The sequence below is a fragment of the Elephantulus edwardii genome, unplaced genomic scaffold (genome assembly GCF_000299155.1).
Source record: "Elephantulus edwardii isolate Elephantulus edwardi_28Jun2011 unplaced genomic scaffold, EleEdw1.0 scaffold00028, whole genome shotgun sequence".
Lineage (NCBI taxonomy): Eukaryota > Metazoa > Chordata > Mammalia > Macroscelidea > Macroscelididae > Elephantulus > Elephantulus edwardii.
The window spans coordinates 7,002,424-7,019,817 of record NW_006399778.1 but is presented as its reverse complement, the minus strand read 5'-3'; the positions used below and the strand labels follow the sequence as shown (position 1 = coordinate 7,019,817).

General features: G+C 41.3%; 1 protein-coding gene across 2 annotated transcripts; it reads left to right on the top strand.

Annotated features, from left to right (window-relative positions):
- Nucleotides 1-2,544: 2,544 nt before the first annotated feature.
- On the top strand, nt 2,545-17,176 carry PITHD1 (PITH (C-terminal proteasome-interacting domain of thioredoxin-like) domain containing 1). 2 transcript variants are annotated; one of them, XM_006883524.1, is made up of 6 exons: nt 2,545-2,836; nt 3,550-3,593; nt 3,957-4,034; nt 10,980-11,084; nt 12,469-12,577; nt 16,837-16,938. In XM_006883524.1, the coding sequence occupies exons 1-6, from the start codon at nt 2,639-2,641 to the stop codon at nt 16,936-16,938; spliced, it is 636 nt and encodes a 211-aa protein (XP_006883586.1). In that variant the 5' UTR covers nt 2,545-2,638. The 2 variants fall into 2 exon arrangements, with proteins under 2 accessions (XP_006883586.1, XP_006883587.1); XM_006883525.1 differs by lacking the exon at nt 3,550-3,593 and having other exon boundaries at nt 2,632-2,836; nt 16,837-17,176.
- The last annotated feature ends 218 nt before the right edge of the window (nt 17,177-17,394 follow it).

Genomic DNA, 17,394 nt, shown 5'->3' with positions numbered 1-17,394 from the left:
ACTTGTTATGCATCAGAGAGTTGGACAATGACTAGGGAGGATAGAAGGAGAATTGACGTCTTTGAGCTGTGGTGCTGGAGAAGAGTATTGAATGTTCCATGGACTGCCAAGAAAACAAACAGATTCATCCTAGAGAGGGTTAAACCAGGCTACTTCTTGGAGGCAAGGATTCTGGGGCTTTGTCTGATATACTTTGGACATGTTACAAGGAGAGACAGGTCCTTGGAGAGGGACATCATGCTTGGTAGGGTAGAGGGACAGCGCAGGAGGGAAGACCCTCTATGAGGTGGATTGATTCAGTGACTGGGATAATTGGGATGGGTGTGTCAGAGGCAATGCGGTTGGCACAGAATAGAGCAGGGTTTAGGGCTGTTGTACATAGGGTCGCTATGAGTCACAAATGACTCGACCGCACATAACAACAACAACAACAACAACAACAACAACTGTCAAATTATCTTTGACTGGTACAGGAGGAGATTGTACCTCCTTCTCCAGCAGAGTATCTGGTAGATTTGAACTGCTCACCTCTGTGATTGCAGAGGCTGTAAATCTTTACTGTAGAGATTGCTCATCTTTTTTCTTCTGAGCAGCGATGGATTCAAACTAATGACTCCTACCAAGTGCAATACATGACGTACTAAGACGCAGAAGCTTCCATCCTAAACAGTGGCTTTCACTGACTACAGCCTACATTATGAAAACACTTTACATTTCACTCTTATCAGGAAACACAATTCACATTTACAATATGCAATACATATGGAATTTTTAGTTTTTTCTTAAAATGACAGAAATAATTCTCTCAATAGATGCCCCTTTTTCTAGCACTGCTGCTGCCTCCTCTCTCAATAGATCTTTAAACCTATTCATGTATCACAAGAAGTCATCTGAAAAAACTGCTCTGAACCATTCCACAGTACATTTTCACTCTACTGGCCTGGAGAGGAAAATGTAAAGTTAAGTCACTTGCTCAAATTTGAGTGCAACTCATTAAAAAAAAATTACTACCCAGGCAGTTCCAACTCTTGGCTGACTCTCCATCGGGTTTCAAGCTGTAAATCATAAAGTTTCTCCTTGGAGGCTAGGATTTTAAAGCTTCATCTTACATACTTTGGGTACGAGGCCAGGAGGGTCTGGTCCTTGGAGAAAGCCATCATGCTCAGAAGGGTGGAGGGACAGCACAGAAGAGGAAGACTGGATGAGATGGATTGATACAGTGACTGGGGCAATGGGGGGTAGACGGGTAGGAGTCAGTGAGACTGGCTCTGGACATGACAGGCTTCAGAGCTGTTGTACACAGGGTCGCTATGGGTTGCAGGCTACTCGATGGCCCATAACAACAACAACAACAACAATAAAAAATAGAAAAGGGAAGAGAATGACCATCTTCTTCCAAAGCCGCCGGTGGATTGCAAGGATTCAAACCACCAAAGTTGCACAGCCTTCGAGTTAGCAGTGTAACTGGCTAAACAAAGCTTCACTCCCCTCCAGCAGGTTTTCAGAGGCTATAAATGCCATAAGATGAGACTGTCCATCATCATCATCCCATAGAGCAGCTGGTGGATTAGAACTGCAAGTCTTTGTATTGGCAGCACAGCTTCTCACCCACCAGGCCACGAGAGCTCCTTTGCTATTAACAGGCAAAGCTTGTATTTTAATCAAGTTCTAAAACTCTCCCTAACTCATTTTTGAGTCACAACCAACTCTGCTGACTCTCTGTTGGATTTCTGAGGTTGTAAATAGAAACAGAGAAGATTGCTTTTCACCTGTGGAGCTGCTGGTGGATTAGAACTGACAAACACGCTGCTGCCTTTAGTTAGCTGTACAACACATACAACCAATAAGCAAGGGAGCGAAGCTTCTTCAGCGAATTGCGCCGTGAACTCAAAAGCTGTGCAACTCTGCGGGTCTGAATCCTTAGAATCCACCGGCGGTGTCTATGTCACCGGAGTTAAAATGAAAAATTATTGCAAGCACCAAAATCTATTGAATTCTTAAGACCTGTCAGGTACTCTGCTGAACTCTTGTGCATTATTTAATATTCATTACGGTTAAATGAAACAGAACTGCTTACTATTCCCCCTTTCCAGATGAGGAAGCAGTGTTTTAAGAATTGGGAAATTAGTCTCACTTTCAGTAGCAAGCCTAGACTTGTCTTCAGATCCAACCGTTCTGAAAGCCACTCTCAAAACTCCCATCAGGATAGCTCACGAAAGAGAGTCTGCACAAGTGAAACCCTGATAATGATCTGTTCCCTACCCTTCAGGGCCTGTATCATTCCACATCCTTTCCTGCACCGATTGCCATGAAACCTGGTGGTAAAAGAAAAACAGCATGCACTTTGGCCGAGGAGGAGTAGGTATCAAATTCCAGGCCCATGACTTACTCAGAACACGGTCTTAATATTTCTGTCCTTCAATTTCTCCAGGATTAGAGACTTTAACCTGAAGCACCTGCAAAGCGTCCGTCAAACAGCTATCCTCTCCGGGCCCCGCCTCCTTCACTAGGCGCGCATGCGCCGTTGCTGGGGCGCCGTTTACGACGCAGCGAACGCGGTGCGCTTGGTGGCTGGAGTGGAGTGGTCACGGCGCTGGCGGCAGCACCGCGGAGGCTGCCCACCGCCGGCTGTGTCGCCATGTCGCACGGCCATAGCCATGGCGGGGGCGGCTGTCGCTGCGCTGCGGAACGGGAGGAGCCGCCTGAGCAGCGCGGCCTGGCCTATGGCCTGTACCTGCGCATCGACCTGGAGCGGCTGCAGTGCCTCAACGAGAGCCGCGAGGGAAGCGGCCGCGGCGTCTTCAAGCCGTGGGAGGAGCGGACCGACCGCTCCAAGGTGGGCCTGAGGGGCCCGGGGCTGGCGGGCGAGGCGGGGACCAGCGCAGAGCCTCGGGCTGCCAGTCTTCTCAGCCTCATTTCTCTTGTTAAAAGTTAAGACAGCCTGGTTTCCAAGCGCTTCTTCATGTCTGTATCTCCTGCCAGCCCTTTGGGAGGCTAACAGGGTAGAGTCTCCCCATTTTGCAGATGGGAAAGTTGAGGCCTTGAGAGGGAAGGGGTGTCGGCTTTACACAGCTCAACTCTGGGAGATTGTGAGGAAGGATCGCCCAGGACGTTTTCCCACCCATTGATCCCCAGTGAGTGGCTGCCTGATCAGATCACCTATTAAAGACCAGACCGCGAAGACGAAGGGTATTTAGAGCATAGATTCTTAGCCATTTTGGAACTACAGATCCTTTGTAGAGTCATTTGAAAGCTGTAGAATCTTACCCTCAGAAAAACTCAAATAGGTATAGACTGGGATCCCCGCCCCCCAGAAAAACTGCAATAGGCACAGATACATGCACACCATTTCAGGAACTACTTGTTAGGTGCCATTGGACCCTGAAAGTTCATTTATGGATTTTCCATGATAATTATGTCCTACATAACTGAGGGAGCTTGACGATTTGAATCGCACCTCAGAAATAGAACAGGGTGAAGGTTGCCTGAAATTGTAGGCTCTCAGCAATTATTTGTTGCTTTCTCCTCCCCACTTCCCATCCCCTCCAGTTTGTTGAAAGTGATGCAGATGAAGAACTTCTGTTTAATATTCCGTAAGTATCTCCCTGGTGCCTGCCTCAAGCTAAATTTCCTTGCCTGCACACGTGGACTATCAGGAGAACGAACACACAACTGTTTCTTAAAATGGGGTTTGGTGGGCTTGAGGAGGTCAGCTTTATGGCTTTCTTGGTGCAGAGTGAAAACAGGTATATTTGTTGAAAGATAACCTAGACATAATTTTTTTTAGAATTGTGGCATTCCAGAGGATGACAGAATCTTCAAAATTTTCTAGTACAAACTTGACCATTGAGTAAACCAAAAGAGCAGAGAGGTGGGGTAAAATCCTTAGAAGAGCCATACAGCTAAACAGGAATTCAAGTCTGCTTTGACACTGGTCTTTTTTGTATTTTTGGCAGATTTACAGGCAATGTCAAGCTCAAAGGCATCATTATAATGGGAGAGGATGGTGAATCACATCCCTCTGAGATGAGACTGTAAGTGGCAAAGCTCCTCATTTTTTTTTTCCCCTGGTAGCACACTGTTCCTATAATAATTTTCATTTTCACTAAGCACTGTATTCTCCCATCCTTGGTTTATTTTATTTTTTCCTCTGGTAGTACACTGTTCCTATAATAATTTTCATTTTCACTAAGCACTGTATTCTCCCATCCTTGGTTTATTTTATTTTATTTTGTTTGTTTGTTTATTTTTAAAATGTTGTGGTTTGTCCGTTTACATGTTGGGTTTTGGTTTTATTTTTATTTTTTATTTTTTTTTTTTAATTCCTGGTCTTTTCTTGTCCTGTATACACTTATCTCTTCCAGAAGTCATGGCTTCTTTAGATTACATATATTTAGGGCCAACCATTTATCTCTTTTTTTTCTCCCCCAGATGCTTACTCTGGTACCATTCATTCAGGGTATCTTATAAATGCCAACTGTTGATGACGTTGCAGTTTTAAAAAATAACTCCAATTCTCTAATGTTGATTATATTCTTATTATTTTAAGATATTAAAAATTTTTTATTGAGGACAAGAGGATGCAAACAGTATAAAAATAAAAAAATTATGTGGCATTAAATAGACTTTTCTTTCTGTGCTTGTCAAATAGAAGTTGTATTTTGCTTGTGTATATTCTAAATTACTCCAGTCTGCTCATGAAATCCTCATGTAGAGCAAGATGTGTTACAACTTGAGACTTGAATTTTTTTTTAAATATTTTTTTATTTGTTTGTTTACATAGTTCGAACACATTGTTTTTCACACTGGATCTTTACCATTTCCTTCACACACAACCCCTCCACCCATCAAATTGTGCAATCCCTTTGCTGTCCCCTCTTGAGACTTGAATTTGTTCTTCAGTTCCTTCAACTTAAGAAATGTTGAACAAGTTTGGCTCTTTTTAATTTTCTGACTCTGGCTTTTTGCATATTTCATTATAATAGTTTGCTATGACTTCTAGCGCTGCCTTTTGAAATCTTCTGGTCAACTCCATAGCTTCTTGATTTTCTTCCTTTTGCTTTGGCTTCTCGATGCTCTAATGCAATATTCAGAGTCTCTTACATTCATTTGGGTCTTCTTCCTCCTTTACTCTTGATAGCCTTCCACAACTCATCTGGTCTTTATTCATTATTGTTCAAGGCCTCAAAACTGTTCTGAGATGGTTTTGAAATTCAGGTGGGAGAGATCTCAAGGTCAAATTTTGGTTCCTATGGATTTTATTTAACCTTCTTTAGCTTTAGTTTGAACTTGAATATGAGTAGTTGATCGTCTATTCCACAGTCACCACCTGGCCTAACTGTCACAACTGATACTGAGCTTCTCCAACGATTCTTTCAGATGTAATTGATCTGGTGCCTGTGTATATCATCCGGTGAAATCCATGTATATAGTCTGCATCTAGGTTTCTTATAAAAAGTATTTGCAATGAGTAAATTATTGGCTATACAGAATTCTGTCATTCTATCTCTAGTCTCATTTCTGTCACCAAGTCTATGTTTTCCAACTACTGATACTTCTTCCCCGTTCCCAACTTTTGCATTCCAATCACTCATTATTATTAATGCATCTTGATTGCATATTTGATTGATTTCTGACTGCAAAAGTTGGTAGAAATCATCTATTTCCTCCTCTTTGGCTCTGGTTGTTGGTACATATATTTGAATGATAGTGATATTCACTGGATTTCTTCTGTGCATATGGAGATTATCCTGTCACTCACAACATTGTGTTTCAAGGTGGATCTAGAAAGGACTTTTTTAACTATGAAAGCGGACCCAGTTTCCTCACCATTAGACCATATAATTGTCTGATTCAAAATGTCTTGTGCTAGTCCATTTCATTTCACCCATACCTAGTATGTCACTATTTATGTGTTCCATTTCTTTTTTAATGATGTCCAGTTTTCCTACATTCATGCTTCTCACTAGTGTCCAGTCACTAGTGTCTGCTTAACAACTTTTCCTCATCCTTTGTGTTTCCATATATGGGGGCTTAGTCTCAGTTGCTATATATACTAGTCTACTGTAAGTGAAGTCTATAGTACTTAAGGTTTTTGAAAGCTTAATATTTCAGAAGTGGATGGCCAATCCTTCTTCCTAATCTATCTTAATTTGAATGTCCAGCTATAGAACAGTATCTGAAAGACAAGCATTTTACAGAAAGAAGCAGATGAAAGATATTTCTCCACTATAGCAGTAACCAATATTCTCACCATTGAGCCAGTTGGCAACACCATGATAGCTGGAGAAGAGATTGAGGTTGTTAACAGTTTCAGCTTGCCCAGATTCAGACTATCAACACTCCTGGCAGGAAAGCAAAAGACAAATTGTGTTGGGGAGGTGTGCTGTCAGGAACCTCTTTAGAATGCTAAAGAGCAACAATGTCAGTCTAGAGACTAAAATGTGCGTGATCCAGGCCATAGTCTTCACACTTACATGCTGTGCATCAGAGAGCTGAACAATGACTAAGGTTGAGAGAAGAAGAATTGATGTCTTTGAGTTGTGCTGGAGAAGAGTATTGAATATACCATGGACCCCCAAGAGAACAAATAGTTTTTTCTTGGAGACAGTGAAACCAAGTCTCCTTGGAGGAGGGCATCATGCTCAGAAGGGTGGATGGATAGCGCAGGAGAGGAAGACCCCAGATGAGATGAATTGACACAATACTTAAGAGTAATAAGGGTAGAAGTGTCTGAGTCAGTGAGACTGGCTAAGGATAAGGGCGGGCTTCAGAGCTGTTGTACATAGATAGTATCTATTAGTTGCAGGCGACTTGGTGGTACATAACACCACCACGAGAGGAAGATGTGGTGAAGATTCTTTAAGCAGCCTTTTGAGATCATGCTTGTGAAAGTGATCACACTTGTTAGAGTGGGACTGATTGCTTAATTCTTCTGCTTCGTGTTTACTTCACATTAGTCGTTGCAGGCAATGGTGAGCCCAGGAGTCAGTGCGAAGAAGTTCTTGACCTTCTTGGCATTGGTCCAGAATCAGTCCAGAAATCTAAAGAACTCCTTTTCTACCAGCACTTTCAGGTGCTTCTTTATTGAATAGCATTTATTTCCCTCTTCATGGCATGTTCTATTTGAGGTGGCCTGTTAAGTGAGGTCTGTTTGAGCCCTACTCTTGTTTTGAAGAGTTTTATTGCTGAACTTCTTCCATCTCATGTGAGAGTTGATTTTAGTCTTGAGATTAGCAAAACGGAAAGATAGCTTTTTGAATGTTAGAGAAATTGATGTCGGGTGATGAGAATAAAATGAAGTGGTATCTTTTGGTTAGCTATGCTGTTTGCAGTAATTTGTTTTCAAGAGTTCTTATTTAAAGAACTGTATATGAAAGAATTTAATCTGGGGAAAAACCTCAATCAAGTAGATTAAATGAGTTTTAGGGGGATTTAAGAAAGGAACGTATCACTCAGCTGATAGGAATATGAATTTGAAAGCTGATCATCAAATACTAAATTATTTTAAGTAAAAGTGATTCATAGATGTTTTTGGAGATTTACTTTTAGAATGAGTTGGTTTTAGGGCAATCTATGTTGTATTGTGGCTAAAAGTATTGTTGTTGTTAGATGCCATCCAGTACGACTCAGTGACCCTGTGAACAGCTGACTTGAACCCTGCTCTATTCTCTACCATCCTCATAATTTTTTACACACTAGAGCCCATTGCTGAAGTCATCATGTCAGTCCATCTCGTTGGGGATCTTCCTCTTCTTTGCTGACCCTCTTTGTTTCCAAGCATGATGTCCCTCTCAAAGGAGTAGTCTTGCCTAGCTACATGTCCAAAGTATGAAAAACAAAGCCTTGCCATCTTTGCCTTTGAGGAGCACTCTGGCTGCACTTTTTCCGAGACATACCTATTTGATTTTTTTGGCAATTCATGGGATATTTAGGGAACTCTGGTGACTTAAGGATAAGGAATTGCGCTGCCAGTGCAAGGTACGCAGTTCCAGTTCACAAGGTGCTCTGCAGGAGAAAGGTGGTCGGTCACCTCCCGTGTGAATTGCTGCTTCTGAAAACCTGCTGGAGGATCTACTTAATGGGTCAGTTCTGACTCTCGCACACAACAACAGACATCCATGATGTATTGTTAAAAATAGAGGCTTCGTGATTTTTTATTTTTTTTTTAATGTGTATGTTAACTGCTTGGGCTCAGATTCTGACTGGACCACTTACTCTCTTCATGACTTAAAGGAGTTATCTTCTTGATGCATGGTTCAGAATTGGGAGGGGTATAGGCCATTGAGTTGTCCTATCTCCATACCTTTTCAGTCTGTATACAGAACAGATCATCCAGGAAGCTGGGCTCTATGAGGAGGAGTGTGGCATCAGGATTGGAGGAAGACTCATCAACAGCCTACCTTATGCAGATGGCATAGCTCTGTTTGCTGAAACTGAGGAGGACCTGAAGCACTTGCTACAGAAGGTTAAGAACTGCAGCCTTAAATATGGAGTGAAGTTCAACATCAAGAAAATAAAGATTCTCACCGCTGTGCCAAGTGGTATCATCATGATAGATGAAGAAATTGAGATTGCTAATTGCTTCAGTTTACTTGGCTCCACAGTCAACACTCTTGGTACCAGCAGCCAGGAAGTCAGAATATGAATTTCGTTGGAAAGGTCTGCTGTCAGGCACCTCCCCAGAGTACTGAAGAGCAATATCAGTCTGGAGACTAAGGTGCACCTGATCCAGGGGTCTTTGCAATCACTGGCTATGCGTCAGAAAGCTGGACAGTGACTGGGGCCGATAGAGTATTGATGCCTTTGAGCTGTGGTGCTGGGGAAGAGTATCGAATATACCATGGACTGCCAGGAGAAAAAAACACGTTTGTTCTAGAGAGGGTGAAACCAGGTTGTTCCTTGGGGACAAGGATCCTGAGGCTTCATATGTTATACTTTGGGCATGTTGGAAGGAGTGACCAGTCCTTGGAGAGGGACATCATGCTTGAGATGATGGAGGGATAGCACAAGAGAGGAAGACCCTGGAAAAGACAGATTGACTCAGTGACTGGGGTATTGAGTGTAGATGTGTCAGAGACAATAAGGTTGGCACAGGATTGAGCAGAGTTCAGGGCTGTTGTGCGTAGGGTCGCTGTGAGCCACAAGCAGCTCAACAGCATATAACAAAATAGGAGTAGTTATATTTAAGACGATTGAGGAGAAAATGAGATGAGCTATACTATAGAAGTTAAATGAGTTAACACATTTAAGTAATAGATCTGGAACATAGTAAATACCCAATTTGGGGTTTGTTGTTACATGTCATTGAGTCACTTGCGATGCATAGCAACCTTATATACAAGAGCTCTGAGCCCTGCTGTAAGCCAGTTGTCTCTGACACACCTTCCCCCCCTCACCCCAGTCAAGTCTATCCATCTCATCTAGGGTCTTTTTCTTGTGCTGTCCTTCCACCCTTCCAAGCATGATGTCCTTCTCCAAGGACTGGTAGGCAAGTATAAACAATTATGTAGCTTTAGTTTTAAGCATTTTACATATATTAGACTTGATTGTATAAGATGGCCTTGATTGTAAAGTGCACCATTATTTTATGTACCATTCATAAAGGAAAAAAGCTTGCTGCCACTTCAACGATGACACAGCAAAAGAATTAAATTGAGTCTTTAAGTCTTAAAAGAGAGAAATTTGAACACAGGTGTTAAATTATATTAAGGAATTTTTAATTAATGTAAGCTAGTATTATACATTATCGTAGGTTTTTGTTGTTGACAAATCCTTAACTGCTTTAGGGATACTAAATAAAACAGTGGTGGATGACATGATAACAGCTATCTGAGATTTATTTTAATATTAAGCAAAACCAGAGTAAGAATATGTTAGGCAAAGTTAACAGTGTTGACTTAATAGCATATGGAGGTTGTGATACTATCTTTCTTCTATGTTTGAAAGTTCCCTTAGTAAAAATTTAAAAAGAAAAAATCTTGGAATTGATTTTCATTTACACATCAACTGGAGGTCGTAATTGCAATCACTATTCCCATTTGCAGATGTAGAAACTGAGACAGGTTAAATCATTTGCCAAGGTCACACACCATTGGTATGTGCTAGAACCAGAGTTTAGATTCAGGAAGTCTGGCTCCAAGGACGCTGTTGTTAACTACAGTGTTACCTTGCCTCTCATAATGCTGCTCATAAAAGTTCACCGTGGTTATTACTCTTTTGCTTTGCATCAGTCTTTGATACACTTTGAAGCAAATACCTGCTTTTTAAATTACATATATTTTGCTCTTCCCGTGGGTGTGTTAATAAAACACCCTAGAGATAGGTGGTGGGGATGTATCCTTCAGAATTTGTAGGTTACAGGAAGACAGCTGTTTGCTTTTATTTTCCCCCCTTTGAAAAAGTTTCCTCACTAGCAGTTTTACCTTGACCTTCTAAAGGTTGTTGTGAGTTTGCAAGTCTGCAGCCTTTTGTGTTCTTTTCAAAATGTAAGCCCTTGTTTTTAAGAGACTCAATAATTTGAGTCTCTCAGGTAATTTTTGGACATAACTGCTTGAGTGTTGAGTTACCTGATCTTACCTCAACAGTGTTTAATATGTTTCTGCCAAAGTCCTTGTTTCCCCCTTGAGTAAAATATTTTATTTCGCATCTCTAGCTTCCAGTGAATGTGCTGAGTTGCATATTTTTCTCCATGCATTAGCTGCATGTGATCAGATTTGAGCTATCTCTTTGTTGCTTTTCATGTGATCGTAACACACTCAGAGATGCCACTGTCTTATGTTGCTGTTCTCAGCACTTTGTTATTGGATTAAAGACATTTGTATGTGGATGTCAATAAAATACCAGTTCTAAAATTTGTTCCCAAAATTTTATCTCCTTTTGATCAAACCAGAGGCAGTTGAAAAGTCAGGAGAAAACTCTTAAAAACAGAAATGTAATAATGCACACTTGTTGAATTGTGCCTCCTTTTCCTTTTTCAGGTATAAGAACATTCCACAGATGTCCTTTGATGATACAGACAGGGAACCAGACCAGACCTTTAGTCTGAACCGGGATCTTACAGGAGAATTAGAGTATGCCACAAAGTAAGCACTGGGCCTGGCTTCCGCTCCTGGCTTCTGCTGGGGAACAGCAGGTGCTCCCTCGTTTGCAACCAGCACAAACACATCAGGAGACTCCATTTATTTTTGGCTGGTTTCCTGCTATTATTTATCAAGAATGAGTTGAAACAGTGGAGAAGGCTTGATCCTTGGCTTGGTTGATTTTGGCAGCAATTCAGTGCGAGCTCTACAGACTTGTTAACTTGCAAACAGTTGGCAGGCATTCTAAATGAGCTCCTAGAGTAGTCTTCAGGAAGAAGTTTTCATAGTTCTTGAGAATGGCTTCCAAACCGAAAAAGTGTTACTGGTGTGTAATTTCCAGCTCATAGTACTCCTGCAGAATTGAGTAAAATTGCCTCCTCAGGTTTCCAGAGCCATCACTTTACAGAAGCAGGCTGTCACATCTGTCTCCCACAAAGCAGCTGGTGTATTCAAACCCCTAGTGTAAGGCTATGTTTTATGTGCCCATCTTTCTTAGTGCTTTATAAGATCTTTTTTGTAAACTAAGGGTGAGGTCCAAACTAAATTTATTACTGAATAGTGTTTCTCCGCATTGCCATGGGAAAGTCTGCTGTTAGGGACCTCTCCAAAGTACTGAAGAGCAATGGTGTCTCTCTGGAGACTAAGGTGTGTCTGATACAGGCCGTGGTCTTCGCAGTCACTTGTTATGCATCAGAGAGTTGGACAATGACCAAGGAGGATAGAAGGAGAATTGATGCCTTTGAGCTGTGGTGCTGGAGAAGAGTATTGAGAATACCATGGACTGTTAGGAAAACAAACAGATTTGTCCTGGAAAGGGTTAAACCAGGTGGCTCCTTGGAGGCAAGGATTCTGAGGCTCCGTCTAACATACTTTGGACATGTTGTGAGGAGAGACCGGTCTTTGGAGAGGGACATCATGCTTGGGAGGGTGGAGGGACAGCGCAGGAGAGGAAGGCCCTCTATGAGGTGGATTGATTCGGTGACTGGGATAATTGGGATGGGAGTGTCAAAGACAGTGCGATTGGCACAGGACAGAGTGGAGTTTAGGGCTGTTGTACATCGGGTCGCTATGAGTCGCGACTCGACGGCACATAACAACAACAACAACAGTGTTTCTCCTTGTTGCTGCCTGAGGACGGGAATAGTATTAATTTATCCTTCTGTCCCTTCTGCCAGAGTAGATGTTTAATAAGTGCATGGAATTATTTGTCTGAAGGAGAAGGATGGATGGATGGATGGATGGATGGATGGATGGATGAGATACAAGAACCCAAGCATGGACACTGACACCGAAAGTTTTACTACAAGACAGATGTGGAGTATTTTTTTACATATTGGTGAGATACTATAAGAAAAATAACATGTTTTCTTTCTTTCCTTCGCTTTAGAATTTCTCGTTTTTCAAATGTCTATCATCTCTCTATTCATATTTCAAAAAACTTTGGAGCAGACACCACAAAGATCTTTTATATTGGCCTCAGAGGAGAATGGACTGAGGTAAGTTGAGGTTGTGTGCATATTTACTGTTTACCTGAATGTATCCTCTTGTAGTGGGTGAGAGCTTTATGAAAAGGGAAATAAGCAAAAGATGTCACTCCCAGTCAGTTTATAATTTTTTTTTAATCACTGTAAATTGTCCGTCTCATTTCATAGTCTTCAAGTATTTTTTTTAAATCAGTCATGCATTTTATTTACTGATCCAAGAGACCTCTCCAAGACTGCCTTACCTTTTTTCTGTGTGGTCAGAGGTTTTAAACCTTTCTGTTGTTGTCAAGCAGCAATTCAAAGCAGCCTGGTGAACAACAGATCTGACACACTAGAGCCCATTATTGCAGTCACTGTCTCAATCCACCTGGCTTGAGGTGTCTTCAAATCTTTTTAAGGTGATTGAAATTATGTCACTGATGTTAATTCACATTTTCATGTTAAGATTTATTTCATTCAGCAGATGGTTTTTGATAAACTTTCTTGTACATAAGAGGTAAAGTCGTAGAGATAGACAAGGTCTTCTTTTCTTGGTGTGCCATTATAGTTGTTATGTGCTGTTGAATCACCTGTGACCCTATGCAGATAGCATGCAGATAGCTCTGAACTCCTACTTATCCTGAGCCACTGTGTCTGACACACCTACCCCCATAGCCCCAGTTACTGTACTGATCTCTCTCTAGTGTCTTCCTCTCTTGAGCTGTTCCTCCATCCAAGCATGACATCTTTCTCTAAGTACTGGTCCCTCCTGGCATCATGTCCAAAATGTGTCAGCTAGAGCTTCATAGTCTTTGCCTCCATGGAGCAACTTGGTTTCACCGTCTCCAGGACAAACTTGTTTATTCTCTTGATAGTCTGGTATGTTCAGAGCTCCTTCAGCACCACAACTCAAAGGCATCAATTCTTCTGTTATCCTTAGTCATGATCTAGCCCTCCCTGAAGTAGGCACACCTTAGTCTCTAGACTGACATCATTGCTCTTTAGCACTCTGGAGAGAGGTTTCTGACAGCAGACTTTTCTAATGCAATTTGTCTTTTGATTTCTTGACTTTTGGTGCCAAATGTATTGATTGTGGAACCAAGCAAGCTGAAATTAACGATCTTAGTCTTCTCCATCGATCATGTTGCTTCCTGTTGGTAAGAATCTTTGTCTTCTTGATGTTAAACTTTAGTCATATTGAAGATGATAATCCTTGACCTTTTACAGCAGATGCTTCAGGTCCTCCTCTGTTTTGGCAAGCAAGATTGTGTAATCTGAGTAACTTAGATTGTTGATTAGTCTTCCTTCACTCCTGACACCACATTTCTTCTTCATAAAGTCCAGCCTCCCTCATGTTCTGTTCTGCATATAGCTTGAAAACGTGCATCTCTGATACACTCCTTTCCTGATTTTGAACCCATGCAGTGTTTCTTTGTTCTGACAATTTCCTGGTCCCAAGTATAGATTTCACATGAACACAATCAGATGTTCTTGGATCCCCATTTTTCTCAGTGTTAGCCACAATATTTTATGATACAGTCAATGAGACAGATTCCTTGGGTACTTTCTGCTTTCATCTAAGATCTGTCTGACATTGGCTGTTGTATTCCTAGTGCCATGGCCTCTTCTATTTGTATTTCAGGTCGTTCTCTGTTGATGTACTGTTCCAGTTGTTTTTTAGTAACCTTCAGCAGGATTTTGCTTGTGTGTGATATTAGTGATTTTGTTCTATAATTTCCACACTGTGTTGGAATTCCTTTTTTTGGAATGGAATAAATGGATCTATTAATTCAGTTGGCCAGGTGGTTATCCTCCAAATTTCTTGGCACAATCTGGTGAGCATGTCTAGGACAGCATCTGTTTGTTGAAATATGTAAATTTTGGTATTCTGTCAAGTCCTGCCATCATAGTAGGAAGAGACATATGGATCTTCTATGTTAAAAGGTCAGACTTTAAAAAAAAAAAAAAAAAAAGGTCAGACTTTTGTTCTTGTGGATTTGATTTTATTTTCTTTAGCTTCAATTTGAATTTGCATACAAGTAGTTGATGATCTGATTTCCAATCAGCACCTGGCCTAGCTTTCACAGCTCTTCCAATTTTCCCCACATATGTAATCAGTCTGATGTCTCTGTAGGCTGTTAGGGGAGGTGTATGTGTATATGCCCCATTTGTGTTTCTTATAAAAGGTATTTGCAATGAATAAATCATTGATTGTACAGAATTCTGTCATTCCGTTTCCAGCCTCATTTTGTCACCAAGTTTATGTTTCCCAACTACCAATCCTTTTTCCTTGTTCCCAACTTTTGCATTCCAGTCACCCATTATTACTAATGTATCTTGGTTGCATGTTTGATCGATTTCTGATCACAACAGTTGGTAGAAGTCACCTATATCCTACTCTTTGACGCTGGTTGTTGTTGGTGCATAAATTTGAAAGATAGTGGTATAAATAGGTCTTCCTTGTATGCATATGGATATTCTTTCAAGATGGATCTAGAAATGATCTTTTTAACTGCAAATGTGACTCTGTTTTTTCTTACCTTTTCATTTCCAGCATAGTAGATCATATTATCTAATTCAGAATGTCCCATGCCAATCCATTTCATTTTGCCAGTGCCTAGTATGTCAATATTTATGTGTTCCATTTCTTCCTTAACAGTCTCCAGTTTTCCTACATTGTTGCTTCTCACGTTCCATGTTCTAATCATTAGGGTCTGTTTGCAAGTGTTCCTCCTCTTTTGTGATTCCCAATACAAAGGTTTAGCTTCTGGTGTCATATCTGTTAATCTAATCTTAATATGCACTGTGGTATATAGGGTTTTCAAAGGCCTGTTATTTTAGAAGTGCATGGCCAGTCCTTCTCCTTAATCTGTCTTAATTTGGGTGCTCAGCTTTAGAGCTTTTGGCAATATCATGATAGATGGTGAAGAGATTGAGCTTGCTGGTCTCCATAGTCAACACTCTTGGTACCAGTAGCCAGGAAATCAAAAGACAAATTGCATTGGGAAAATATGCTTTCTCCGCCACCCAAGCAGATATGTGCACACTCTGTTTATTGCGGCTTTGTTCACAATAGCAAAGAGTTGGAAACAACCCAAGTACCCATCAGAAAACGAACGTATAGAGAAGCTGTGGTACATTCACACAATGGAAGACTATGCTGCATTTAAAAACTAGAAACTCATGAAATATTATACAAAATGGGTGACTCTGGAGAACATTATGCTGAGTGAAATATCTCAGTCACAAAAGGACAAATACTACATAATGCCACTGTTGTAAAACAGGACTGACATCAGGTCTGGGGAAGGGGACGGAGAAAGATGGGATAAATTATGTATACTGCATTGAAACAAATGAGGAAGAGAACTGTTTTAAAAGGGTATTAGGTATTATTTTCATGACAGGAGTCCAGAACGAAGGCTGCATAGTGCAGTGGACTTGTGGGGAGGGATTATATAACAATGAATTTTTCTTTTACTTTTTGAAGAGAAGAGTAAACTGGTGGGGAGGAGTGGGCAGGGAGACAAGTGCAATCATGAATGAATGGAAATCCAAAGTTTCTGTAAACTTTCATGAAAATTAATAATAAGTAAATAAATTTTAAAAAAAAGAAAGAAAATCTGCTTTCAGGAACCTCTCCAGACTACTGAAGAGCAACAATGTCAGTATGGAGGTTAAGGTGTGCCTGATCCAGGCCATAGTCTTCCAGTTACTTGCTGTGCATCAGAGAGCTGGGTAGTGACTAAAGATGACAGAAGGAAAAAAAAAGATGACAGGAGAATTGATGCCTTTTGAGCTGCGATGCTGGAGAAGAGTGTTGAATATACCATGGACTTCTAGGAGAACAAACAGGTTTGTCCTAGAGAGAGTGAAACTAGACTGCTCCTTGGAGGCAAGGGTTCTGAAGCTTCATCAGACAGACATACTTTGGGCATGTTGCAAGGAGAAACCCATCTTTGGAGAACGACATCATACTTGGAAGGATAGAGGGCCAACGCAAGAGAGGAAGACCCTGGATGAGATGGATTGACTCAGTGACTGGGGTAATGAAGAGTAAGGTGTGTCAGAGACAATGAAGTTGGCTCAGGATAGGGCAGAGTTCAGAGCTGTTGTACATAGGGTCGCACTCAAAGACACATAGTAACATAAGGGGTAAATCATTCCAGGTAATGGTCTATTTGGGCTTATAAGGATAGTGGACATCAAGAATGGTGATCTAGAAAGGAACCTGAGTCAGAACTATATAAATGAGTATGGTTCCCTAATTAAGCTTCTTAATTTTTTTGCAGCTTCGCCGACACGAGGTGACTATTTGCAATTATGAGGCATCAGCCAACCCGGCAGACCACAAAATCCATCAGGTTACCCCACAGACACACTTCATTTCCTAAAGGCTGACCAAGGAAGGCTCCCACAGAGACTCTGTGTCAGTGAAGATATATAGCTGCCTATTATTGGGAAGAAAGACGTGAGGGACTCCCAAGAGAGTTGGCTGCCACAGCTTCTGCCAAAGCGTTGCCTTTGAGGCTTACTGTAGACAGAAACCTGACCGACAGAAGACACTGTGAGGGTTGTGTGCGTGCCAAAGGACAATCATGGTTTTCTCAGGCTCTGTGGAAATTGGGTCTTAGGCTGGTCCGGCATCTGGCAGTCTTGTATAACTTTGCCAGTCTGAATGTGTCATGGAATCCCAAGTGTCTGGTTGCTTTGTGGCAGGATTTGTGTCTGACCTGTTTTCATCAAATGGAAATAATTCCTGGTCTGCAGAAAACTTTCTGAAGCCTCTGGATTCTGTTAGTCCTCATGAAGGTCTCCAATTAGAAGTACTTGTCCCTGCTTGTTCTCTC

Bases quoted from the DNA above. Each gene is read 5' to 3' on its own strand.
- PITHD1 (XM_006883524.1), top strand. From the start codon at position 2,639: ATGTCGCACGGCCATAGCCATGGCGGGGGCGGCTGTCGCTGCGCTGCG. The intron at 3,594-3,956 runs GTAAGTATCTCC...TATTTTTGGCAG, and splicing joins GAACTTCTGTTTAATATTCC to ATTTACAGGCAATGTCAAGC. The intron at 11,085-12,468 runs GTAAGCACTGGG...CCTTCGCTTTAG, and splicing joins GAATTAGAGTATGCCACAAA to AATTTCTCGTTTTTCAAATG.